Source organism: Chaetura pelagica, unplaced genomic scaffold, assembly GCF_000747805.2.
Source record: "Chaetura pelagica isolate M959 unplaced genomic scaffold, ChaPel_1.0 scaffold69, whole genome shotgun sequence".
Taxonomy (NCBI): Eukaryota; Metazoa; Chordata; class Aves; order Apodiformes; family Apodidae; genus Chaetura; species Chaetura pelagica.
Window position 1 is genome coordinate 2074191 of NW_009970724.1, and position 13012 is coordinate 2087202.

General features: G+C 42.3%; 1 protein-coding gene across 7 annotated transcripts in view; it reads right to left on the reverse strand.

The window, feature by feature from the left end:
- ST3GAL3 (ST3 beta-galactoside alpha-2,3-sialyltransferase 3) overlaps nt 1-13012 on the reverse strand; it is a 181209-nt gene that overhangs the window by 61824 nt on the left and 106373 nt on the right. For all 7 annotated transcript variants that reach the window (XM_010006570.1, XM_010006569.1, XM_010006575.1 and 4 more), the window contains one exon: nt 11521-11615. In XM_010006570.1, the coding sequence (XP_010004872.1) occupies nt 11521-11615 (95 nt within the window). The remainder of the gene's footprint in view (nt 1-11520; nt 11616-13012) is intronic.

Below are 13012 nucleotides of genomic sequence, written 5' to 3' on the forward strand. Positions count from 1 at the left end.
GCAGGAATGAAGGTGCCACAGACACCCTCAGTGCCAGTTTGTCTAGCCTGTAATCCTCATCAGAAGCCAGGAGCCACGAGCACTGACAGGAAAAGCTAATGGCCTGGACAGGCACTAGACCTTTTTGAATCAGATGAACTCTTCTAGAAAATGGATTGCTGCTGAAGTGGGCACTTTCATTTGGCAACTTCTCACTGTCACCAGGATGGAAGGACAAGACCTCCTTCAGAAGGAGTTCTGTATCTTCTTGGGGCAAGATTTGAAGAATCAGAAGATGCTGCTGTGGCATCTTCTTCCACAAGGCAATGAAGATGCCAACAACAGAGAATCACTGGCAGGATCTTAAACCATGGGTGGTTAAAGGTGGAAAGTCACTTGAAATCACCACTGCAAAGACTACTATGACAGCTGTTAGCTGATGGAACCTGCTTTCTCCGGGTATGTAAAAAATTGAAAGGGTGGTGAATATATTCTGCCTTGTATACCTATACACTGAGTGATAACAATGGGTGCAAGTTTAAAATAACAGGATTCAGCCACTAGCCAAATACTGATCTGTCAAGGACTGAAAGAAAGTTTTGCAAGGATTAAAGAAAGGCCAAGTCTTCAAGACCCAAGCCACTAAGACTGCTCCAGTGTGTGCTCAACATAACTGGTATCCCCATGATCTAGGCAATAATTGCCATGTTTTATCTTCATGAAGTAGCTTCTCAGTAGATTAAAAAAAATGCTCTACACAACATTGGTAGAAAGGCTACCAAACCAGTTTTGATGTTGCACACATGGATGCTAAACTTCTAAACAAGTTATACTAAAGTTACCTGATTCAGCAGCAAATCTGATCAGCAGCAGACCTGGTAAACTGCACCTCAGCCACCAAACCCCTCCTTTGGGGTGGGGCAGCAGTGGGAACAGATGGCACCCAAGGCAGAGGCTTTCTCTGGGGTAGGCATATTCTTAAGGGAGAGGGACAGACCTCATGATTGGAACCTACTTGCACTGAACGCAGCAGAGAACAAAAACCCAAGATCAATGTGTTGGGGAGCACATTTCATTCCTGATAACTGCCATCTTTTTATTTTATTTTCTGTTTGGTTTTTTTTTGTTGTTGTTTTTTTGGTGTGTTTTTTTTTTTCAAAGGCACTAGCTGCATATGGCCCTTGCTTTAACACTACCCCATGCTTAAAAGAAAGATTGTTTTATTAGGGTAACAGCTAAGAAAACAATTTGTTTTTACTTTTTTGTGTTTTTTTGGCAGATGGTTTCCAACATTGTGAAGAAACTGTGGCATGGATGCAGACACAATGTTAGCCCGGGCACAACTTCTCTCTTGCTTGGCAAGTGAGAAGAACAGATGTCGTGGTGAGTGTGCTCTGCCTTGTACACCAGTGCATCAAGGGAGGGCCAGGAGGGGCCTGAGTATGCACACACATCCTGAGTACTACAAAGGAAAAAATCCATGTGTGCTCACTTCTTGCTGCCAGGGGCCCAGCCACACAGCCAGCTCAGGTGTAACAGAATTCAGTAGCTCAGACACATCGCCATTCAAACAGGTCTCTAATTCTTTGAGGACCATTTCTACTCTGGAAAAGTTTCAGCTACTTTTGTTCCACACAGAACCCCAGCAAATCAGCCCAGCAGGCATGTCCTCAGCACCATATGCGCAGAAACACAAACCATGAAGAACACAGTGCAGAGACCTGCAGGGTTCCACGGAAGGTCAGCTCAGACCAAGCAGAACTTATTACCTGCCATTCATTGCTGGCACAAAGGCAGCTCTCACACACCCACTAGCTCTACATCATGTTTACCCCAGACAAGGAGAGCTGGCAGCACTAGTACCATGGCTACCTTGCACTCTTCCTGGAATCTTTCAGATGTACTGAGCAGGCAGGAACAGAACAGCTTGGGCAAAACCATGCACTTCTTCCCCTGTCACTTATCCCATAACCAGTACAGATAAAAGGTGAATTTATCTTTGAAAAGCATAAAATCTTTGGTTTCTTTCCAGCTGGCAAACAGGCAGCCCTGCAGGTGCTAATTAGCTGCATAAGTTGTGAAATACAAACTTCCCACTGCAAACTGCAGAAAACTCCTCTCATGAAGATCATCCAACAGCCACTCACTGGCCACAGTTCTGGTAACAACTTGAAGGCTTAGTAAACTTAACAGCAATATTGCTTCTTGTGTACTGCTCCTCCTTCCTTTGCAACCTTGTGAGATTCAAGGGAGACATTATCCATACTAAATCCTTGCCCTGGGCTGTAGTCAGACAATGATGTTTAAATGGCCATGGCAGTGCCACCACCCTTAGGGCTACAGACAGCCCTCAGCTGCCCTGGGAGTGCAACACATCTCAGGAGCAGTTCACTGCCAGCCCGTTAGTGCTGTTAGCTCCAACACCTCACACCAGAATAAGGAAATTGTAATGCAAAGGTTCTGCTGACCTGAAACCATCCATACGGTAGGTGTAAGAAAATAGTGTATGTACATATGTTATCTATAGGGAAGAATGTAGGTGCTGTTTAATTCTAGCTGGAGTATTAGGCAAGTGAACTTAATCCAACAGTAAAAATGTGGCTTTCATGCAGCTCCTCCAAGTCAAAGGCTGTAAGGTGATACATATATACATGCACCTGGGAACATGTAACCCAGGAGTGCAGTTCAGACTGGGATCCACCTGGCTGGAGAGCAGCCCTGTGGAAAGAGAACTAGGGGGTCAACATGAGTGAACAGTGCACTGCACCGGCAAAGAAAGCCAACAGGATGCTGGGCTGCATCAACTAGGGCATCACCAGCAGAGATCAAGAAGTCACCATCCCACTCTACTTGGCACTTTTCAGACCACACCTGGAGTATTGTGTCCAGTTCTGGTCCCTGCTCTACAAAAAGGATGTGTACAGGCTGGAGAGGGTCCAGAGAAGGGCCACAAGGACGATCAGAGGACTGGAGGACCTGCCATATGAGGACAGGCTGAGAAAACTGGGTTTATTCAGCCTTGAGAAAATAAGTCTTAGGGGAGACCTTATTACCATGTTCCAGTACTTAAAGGGTAGCTACCAAGAAGATGGAGACTCCCCATTTACAAGGAGTCACATGGAAAAGACAAGGGGTAATTGGCACAAGTTGCTCCTGAGGAGACTCTAGTTGGACACAAAAGGTAAATTTTTCACCATGAGGACAATCAAACATTGGAATAGTCTCCCAAGGAAGTGGTAGATTCCCCCACTTTGGACAGTTTAAGGCTCAGCTTGACAGGATCCTGAGCCATCTCATATAAACTACAGTATTACACCAATATCCTGCATTTTCACCCTCACTTTCTCCCACCGTTACATAATGAACACATCACAAGGGCAATCAATCCACTGCAGTTTTCTGCAGCCATAATTTGTTTACTATGTTTTTTCTTGTCATGGAGAATTTAGATTTCTGGGGAGAATGGGAGATTATTTAACCCACTCATCTATCAACCGCTATGCACATGCTGTTACTATACAAACAAAGCCAGAAGCCTCTGCATGTTTTCCTTTCATTTAGAGGAGGAGTTGACTACATTTATCTAAGAATTCTGAGTTATCATGACATATTCTATCAGCTTTGCTGTATAATATCAGAAGACTCAAAAGCAGCTCAGGACTGCATGACTTCTCTGAATCCGAGTACGTCTTGACTTCAGGTTGACCCTGAATTTTTCAGACATTTGGAAAAACTAAAAGTAAATAGTTAAAAATTAGGTGAGCAGTGACCACACAGTGAGAACCAGCCTAAGCCTCAATTCTAGTCTTTTTCTCTCTATTTATGTGAAGCAGTGGCGACCTTCACTGTCAATGTCAACAACACTTAATATTGTTGTTTCTAATACATAAGCTTCTTGCTTGTATCATTAAAAAAAGATAGGAGACCTTTCCACTCCACAAGGTTTTCTGCAGGCATCTCTCATAGTCTACCTTCTGCCTGCCTTGGAAGTAGGCAAATTAGGCTGTTCATGCACTCTCAAGCGGCCAACAGAAGAGGCTGAAATCTTTTAAGTTGCCCATACCAGTCATCTCCCTCACAAAATCAGCTGGTTTACATGCCCTTGCTGCCAGCAGTAGGCATTTGAATACTATGCATTAAGGTCAGAGAATGGCAATACTGCTGCAGTTTGTGTTGGCCCTGCCAGCTGTGGTCAGTGCCCATCTCCACAGCTGGTCACACAGATGCCACAACTCCAGCTAGCACTTCTGCTGAGCACTGGGCATCATCTTCAGCTTTTGGGAACACACTGACTCGAATGAGGTTGGTAAGCAGCCCTGAAGCATGAGTCTCCTCTGCATGTGGGTCCCTGTCCATGAGAAGGGAACTCCACATGTGTGTCAGCTTTGTGGGGAGAGTAAACTAAACACTATCAATGTTATGGGTCAAGCAAATCACAATATTTACAAACAAGCTGCAAGCACAAACCCAATGCATACTTTTTTTTTTTACAATAACTGAAGGTTCATCTCTGTATAAAGTTCCTTGTTCAGCATTTTTTTCCTTAAGATCTCACTACAGAGCTACAGAGTAATCATTTATAGAAGGATTTGCCACCCTGGTGCCCAGCACAAGGCCATGGACCCAAGTCCCACCACACATTCTGTCCTTCAGCTTTCGCACAAAGACACTGTCCAGCAGTAGACAATGTTATTTGTATTTAGTGAAGATGTGAATCAAGCGAGTAGAAGAGGTATCAAAACGAGTCAAACCTCCTGCACCCCTTCTTTTTGTCACTCAGCTAACTTTATGAGGTCTATGTAGAAGAAAAGAAGCTACAAAGACTTCCAGAAGTTAGAAGCAAATTGAAAACCCGTGTACTAGTTCTCAAAGACAGTTAGCTACAAACTGCAGTAATCTCTCCCCAGATCTGCTCTTGTGAGTAAATACAAGTGAATGGTTTCTTAAGGTCATCAGCTGTGCCACTTTAGGTGTTTTACTTGAGATACACCTTACTAACAACAGCACTTAAAACTGCCACTACTGTCAGTATCCCAATACTTCTGTTGATCATTTTTAATGGTATTTAAACCACATGCATAAAAGGTTGCATGGATACAAAATACAACACAAAAGAAGCAAAAAGGAAAGACTGAAGACACATAGTACTTGCCTAAGAATTTTAGGAAAACCTGGCATGCACTAAACGTAAGCTCCAGAAAGCCCTCAAGGCCTTTTTTTATAACAAGATATAAATAAAATACATAACATTTGGACTCCTGATTTACATCGTAGCTTTGGAGCCTTCAGGGATTCTTTTTTTCCAAGCTCTTCCTCACAACCAAGAGTTTGTTTTTTCAGAATACAAGCTTAGTTCCCAACATAATCCCAGGGCTTGGAAAGTTGGAACATTAATTTAAAAAACAATTGTGCCAAAAAACGGGCAACATTTTGCAATAAACATGCAACCATTTTGATCCAAACTCAGGTCTGATACACAGGAAGCAATAAAACCTGTAGAAACAGGCTAATTCATGCCACATGAAAATGGACCTTGAAAGATTCACAATGTGCTGTCCAAAAAGAAGTGGGAAAAGAAATGCAGTTATTATAAAGGGCTGTTTTTCCCTTTGTTGCAGCATTTTTGATGCCCCTTCACAGGAGGCCAGGCAATGCCTGCAAGGCCAAAAAAATCAATAACTATTGCAGTGACTTCTAATTCTCCTGGTCCTTGCATTAAGCATTAAGATGTGGCACTTCAAAACACAACAGTCAGAGAGGACTTGCTCTTCTCTCTAGGAGGTAAAATATAGGAATATCATGCATGTCTCAATTGGACTTCAACACATCTGGAAAGAACTCCAATATGGAGTCACCCAAACTTGAGATTTGAGATCTCCCTGGGGCACCTTCTCCTTCTCAGTGGGTTGGGAGAAAGACTATTCTTTAAGCACATTCAACTGCAAAGCACCAATTTTGATTGAAATAAGGGACTGCACTGGAAGGTTGTACTTTTATCAAGACAGCTCAATAGTAAGAGTTGACTTAACTTCCAAATTCACAATGCAACTTCCCTTTAGAGGCTTTATTCAGTAATGAAAAGTTGGCCCTCTACCTCTTCTTAAACTTTTACATTTTTTTCCTTTCAAACATCTCATTTAATTTCTTGAGGCTATAAAATCAGCTAGATTCCCTGGGGAAACTGCTACATTTTTTATAGCTATACTCCCATGTGATAATGGCAACTATTACCAATTTTGGTCAAATGTAAAATTCTGGTGGAAACTAATCTAAAAAACCAGCCTCAAACTCAAGAAGAAACAACAATTTGGTGTTAATACCTACTCTGAACAGAACTAACAGCTATTCGTGCTTGTGCTTCTTGCTTATTTGTTAAGGAATAACATGCGAGGAATAAAAAAAATGCTCCCACTTGGAAAATTATCTGTAAAAGAGTACAGCTAACAAAATAAAGACAAGGTTGGAGAATTAAAGCAGAAAAGAGACAACTTGTTATCAAGCAAACCCAGTTAAATGTAAGGAACTGAGGCCTCCATAAAGAGCTAGAAGAGTAGGTTGGAAAAGATCAACTTTTCTGATAGGTTTTTTTTTTGGGTCAGCTGTAAATTTCAATTATGGAGTCCGAGTGAATATGTTTTCTCAGAGATAAAGTCTTGCTCATGCCAAGAAAGTTGATGTGGAAGAAAAAGCTATGCAAGAAAAGAACATGCATGAAAAGAGATTTTTCTCCCAATAACATTTTGATATGCCAGCTTTAGCACGCTCAGAAATGCAATGTTTTCACTGAAGATGAATGACCTCTCCCCCACGAGACTAATGAAACCACTGCTAAGCAGCACTGAAACATGGCTTTTCCCAGAAGCACCAACACAGAAGAAAACATCCAAATAAAACCAAGTACAAGAACAATTAACCATTGCACAATACATCTACTAGCACTGGTCCTCTGGGCGAAGATTTGATTACTTTGTCACCGAGTGTGTCACCAATTCCAGATGCCCCTCTTGTATCAGATGAAAATCTGAAGTGTCCTGGCCAGCAGTACATACTACATTTGACACAACTGTAGTACTTCAAACAAGTTCCTAATATTCTCTTATCACCATGGGGAAGAAATTGCTCCCTAGATACCTGGTAGGAGGCAAATTCTGAGATGGTGACATGACAGTGACTTGTCTAAGAAATAAATATCACCTTCACAGACAAACTGATTCAGGGCCAACAAAGGAGCTTAAAACAATCCAGCAGGAACACAGGTAGAAGAGAAGACCTACAATTACTACTAAGCAATGACACAACTACTGACTAAACGCATGAAGACGTATTACATAGATCATGTCTGTTTAGTTTTTTAGTGTATGCTGTACCATATGTTTTCACTTAAGTTAAAAAAAACTGCAGCAAGTCTCCCATCCCCATTACACAGAGAGGATGCCAGATACGAGCTACTCTTTTTACGAAAGTCTTTTATATTCTTTAAGCCACATGTACTGAGAAAATCTATTAATAGTCAGGTATTTCTCCAGTCTTGTTTGTTGCCCTTCTCCAAATAACTCTCTCCTTTTGCTTTAGCTACAGAGGTAAATTTGGGGAGGAAACCCTCTGGGATTAATAATCTCACTAACACTATAAATTTTTTCCATTGCTTATTCAATTGACGAATTTAACCCTGACAGCAGGGCACATGCTAGAGGATCCCTGCAACATTATGGATAGCACGAGCATATTCATACCTCTATAAGTTACACTCAAAGCTCTGCTAGAAAAGGCTGCAAAAGAAGAAATTTCAATTAATTTACTTTTTTTTTTTTTTTTTTTTTTTAATTTAACTCATTTGAGAACCTGGGATTGCTGCAGCCTCCTTGCTCTTCACTGAAAAAGCTGCAAAAGTAGGCTTGGTGGGTGCTGGGAAAGAAGCATTCCCACAAGCAAATTGGATCCTCACAAATGGGGAAATGTGGGAGGCACTCCAACAGCCCAGTTAATGCTGAAACAATAGCCTGGGACACAGGAGGGTGCTCAGCAGCCTGAGCTGTCCCCCACAGGACATCTTGACATTTGCAGCTTTTAGAGTTCCAGCTTCTTGTTATAGTATGGTCTTCCTGACAGCTCTTTAAGGTTGTCTAATTTCATTGTGTTCCTGAATGACAATCCTCACTTTGGCTATATATGCATTAATAAACAAATCATCAGCAGGGCACACTGTCCTACTTGAGGCCACCCTAGTAAAGGGTTAGCACAGTTCACTGATGGTTTTCACCAGGGCCAACAAAGATCCTTTCCTAGAATTCTCATGCATTCATAGGTTCACAGGCTAATACAGGGCAGTGACCTTTCATGATAGGAAGCCTGAATATAGACACCCGCTTTTAGCAGGGACAGGGAGTTAACCTGTTTGAACAATGAGCTCAACTGCCTCCAGGACCAGAGGACGATCATTTTATTTATTAATAGAGGTGGAGTCATCATTTCCAAGCACTCACATTGGCACAGCCCATTGCTAGAGCCTGTCGAGTCACATAGTGGAAGACAACAATGTTCAATATGGCACTATCAGCCTCATTTTTTAAACTGTGAGCAGTCAAATATGACATTGGCCTGTTTGACAAAATGGTCACTCTTCATAGAAAATCTTGATTTAAATTCTGAAAGATCACCTCATATGTTCACAGCCAGCTGCAGAGAAGTCACTGAGTGAAACCTAGAGCCACTGCTTTACAAAAGGCCAAACTAGACACTTGCAGTGACCCTTTGTGGTATTAAAAACAATGAGCAATACACTCACACCTTTTCAGAAATACGACATGTCTATCATTTTCTGTATTCTCTGCACACAGAGAAAGCAAGAGTTCACATCAAGGGCTACAGACATCTGTAATGACACCTCCAGTCTGCAGTACCAGCTCTAACTCCTGACAGCTCCATTTTTGTCCCAGGTCACTGGGGATTTGCATCAAGTAATTTGGATAAATCCTTGGTCCAGATCTTTGGTAAACAGAGGCAGAATCAATAAATACAACGTACTAAAAATTCTGTCCATTTAAGTTTAAGAAAAAGGTACAACCACTCCTTACAGACCCCTCCTTCAACTATTTCTAACACCTTGTATAGGATCCTCAAGGACTTCTGTTCAAAAAGAGTTTGCATAAGACTTCCTACCATGTGCTTCATCTCAGAAAGTCCTGTTCATAAAGGAACAGAGTCACCACCTGCTTGTTTCCATGTTTCCTTCATTTAGCAGATAAGTAATCACTAAGATGATTAACTAACAATGGCAGCAGTTTCCCATCTGACATGAGTTGTGTGTTACTCCTACTGCAATAACTTCAGTGCTTTCAAGCTACCACAGATTAGTTTCTAGAAGTTTCCTGGAACATGCAGCATTACTGAAAGTGAGGTCATCTTGTGGCTGTATTCCACACACACACATACACAAAAAGCCACTTTGCACTTGGACTAGATGACTTGAAAACTCTGGTTGATATTCACCAAAGTTCTCAGCACAATCTTGCCTTGACCAACGCAGCTACAGTCAGTGTCTATAAACACCAATTGCCTTTTCCAGTGTGATGGATATTGGAAATCCCAGTTGACAGTGTCACAGGGCTTCCCAACACAGAGCGAAACTCCTGCCCCATCTGTTTCAACACAGGCCCATCTCTCTAAGCTTTCTCAGCCATCACAACTACTCTTTTTCCCATCCCAGCTCTGATGGGCCTTCATCTTGCACGTGACTGCTCTCCATGCTGCCTGCCTGGGTCACTTGTTTGGATATCATTAGATTGCCCTGACTGAAAGCCCTAATGAGGTGCTGATCCCATCATCCAGTCAACTCAGCTGAGCAAGAACGTCTCCCGTGGGATGGCCCGAAAAGACTGATGCAAGAATTCCAAGTGATGTGTAACATGAAAGGGCGCCATTTGCATCGCTAGGACTCACAGCCTGTCAGCATGGCCATTAGAAATCCTTGGGCTACAGAGATTTATAATTCAACCCTCCCACACACAGAACTTGCTCCAGACTGAAACCTGGCACAAAATTCCGTCCCAAGAGGGCATTATAAAAAATAACCCATTCAATGGTTTCCATCCCATGGCTTCAGCTCACAGCCATTTAAATAATGGCAATTTCTCATTTCTCTTTTTAACTGAGAAAATCCAATATAAAAAAACAGATTTACATAACATTGCAGTGGTGATCCAAGCTGGCAACAAACCCAGGGAGAGGGCTGCCAGAGCCATTCCGTCATCCCCCTTTTGGTGAATTTCTCCATTTGGATTCAGTTTAACGGAATGATTTTTATTAGGTTTAGCTGACATCATGTTTAATCTGCAAATCCCACCTCCACGCTGCTCAGGCAGCTTGTCCACCTTGTGTGCCTATTAGAAGGGGACAAGCTCTCCCGTGGTCAATGAAGCCTTCCACTTGTGCTGCCACTGTTATTTCTTTGCTGCAAACTCTGCTAGTCGATTTAGAGGACAGTAATTAGTTGCCTATTGAGCTGGAAAAGACTGACTGGACAAGGAATGGACATACACAAAACAAAAGAGGGCATTGATGCAAGCTGAAAGAAATTTGTCAGTAGAGCCTTAGATTTGATCAGAGATTGTTCCAACAACTACCACATCTGCTTCCATGGAGAGAGACAGACCCAAGCCTGATGTGGCTGCAGGCCTCTTTCCATCAGGTATTCCAATTCCTATGTGAACCACATGTAATCTTGAGTACGTCAGAGTAAAAAAGAAATAACAATCTTGGATGCTCGGCAATGCAAACAGCAAACTTCAGGAGTCAGGAGCAAATTGCTCCTGTGAACATAAGCCTTCTGCGCCACCACCACTCAGCCAGGGAAGACCTTTGGTGGCACAGGCAAGACAGGAAAGAACTTGTGTCACCCACAAAACTGTTGGGTGGAGTATTGACCCCCATCTCATCACCACCACCAACTCTCTTGTTCTCCCACAGCATATCTGAGAATGCAGCCCCTGCTGCCACATGCCAGGAGGACAAGGCATATTCCAAGTCAGCACTAAAGCATCTAAGAGACTTCTTATTTGTTATACAAGTCCACAAGTAGCACAATTATAAAATAATTATACAACCAAGTGCTATGAAAAGAAAATGAAGATTTGTATCAGTGGTCAACCTCAAGGCTCCAAACTCAGAAAGGGGAGTCTTACCCATTCTTTAGAGAATTACTGACTTCAAGGTACTTTAAATCAGTTTGGACTCTCTCTGCTGCTGTCAGCGAAGATGCTATAAGTTACAGCACTCAATGCCAAAATGCTTCTTTCAGAATGTGGTGGTAGGTCGAAATTGTCACTGTTGGACTGACTCCATGTACTAAACCATCCTCCACATTCCAGCTGTGAAAACCCTTTTGGGTTTCTGACACCCACATGCACAATGCTCCTCTGGAACAGAGAGGAAAAAAGCTAATTCCGAGGAACTACCTGAGCTTTCAACACAGGAAAACACAATGGGGCAACAGGCATCTGCAGAACCACCTTCTTTTTCAACAGCTGTACAGTTTTCTCATACCTTGTCCTTTAATTCCAAAAGGGGGTACAAAGTCCCTGATACGCGCCCATTTCCTGAAGGAATCATCCAAGAACATTGGTGCTGGCTTCGAGAACCTGAGAGAAACAAAATGAGAGAGAAATTAAAAATTAAGAAGGATAAATTTGTGTAGGAAGGTTGAGGGAAGCAATACTTCACTGCTGGTTCTACACTCTTACCAGCAATAGAGCAATGTGGAATATTTTACTTTTACCCAAAGACACATGCATAGAATCATAAAGGTTAGAAAAGACCTTCAAGATCATCAAGTCCAACCATCAGCCCTACAGTCCTGTGACCACTAAACCATCTCCCAGAGCACCCATCACATTTTCCCATTTTTTTATGTCAAAAAAGGTGCCTCTACCACCTCTTTGGCAACCTGTTTCCAATGCCTCACCACTCCTTCTGTGAACAATTTTTTCCTAATATCCAATCTGAACCTCTCCTGGCACAAGTTGACCCCATTTCCTCTTATCCTGTTGCTAATCACTAGGGAAAAGAGGCAAACACCCTCCTCACTACAGCCTCCTTTCAGGCTGTTGTAGAGAGCAATGAGGCTTCCCCTCAGCCTCCTCTTCTCCGCGCTGAACAGCCCCAGCTCCATCAGCCTCTACTCATAAGACCTGTTCTCCAGACCCCTAAAAAGCCTAATTGCCCTTCTCCACACCCTCTCCAGCATCTTGATGTCCCACAGTGGAACAAATCTGTCAGACACCCAAAACACTCAAGTTGTGAGCCTGACAATCATTTCCACTCAACAATTTAGAACTTCCCCACCATTGTTTGACTATTAATTTAGCTACAATAAGTTGTACATTGCAACCAGAGTTTAGGCAGTTTTACTTCCAGCTTTGTAAGCACAAGCCAATTTATGTGCTGTCTACACAAGTGGTGAGGAAGGAGTGTGGAGTTGCCTTTATGTTGTTCATGACTTGTAAGGGTCCTGTTCTGTGCAGGTGTGAATGCACTGGGCAAACGTGTGTTAAGAGCAAGTTTGGGGTTATCTGCCCTTATGGCTGCTTCTGCCTCACTCAGATGCATGTACACAGCAACTATTGTAACATAGGCAAGAAAGGAAATGGTTCAGGAGATCATGAAGCAATGCTTAGTTTAAAGAGAACGGAAATTCAGTACAGATGTAGGTGGTTTTTTTCTGCATCCATTATTAACATACACATGATTCAAGAGAGGTCTTTGCCAAGCCAAACACTTGTGATCTATCCAAAGAGAGAGAAATAGTCCTTCTTAACCATGTCATTATGGGAATACATTACCCTAATTACACCCTCAACAGACAAACACAGCAGCTACTAAAGATTTGTCTCTTCTACTAACAACTAATACAGTGGACAGATAAAAGGAAACAATTAGGAAAAGAAATTACAGAAATATTAACTTTCATATGGGACCATTTCTGAGTGTATCAAGAACGCTGCTAGAAAATATGCTGTATTAACTGTTAGAAATCTGT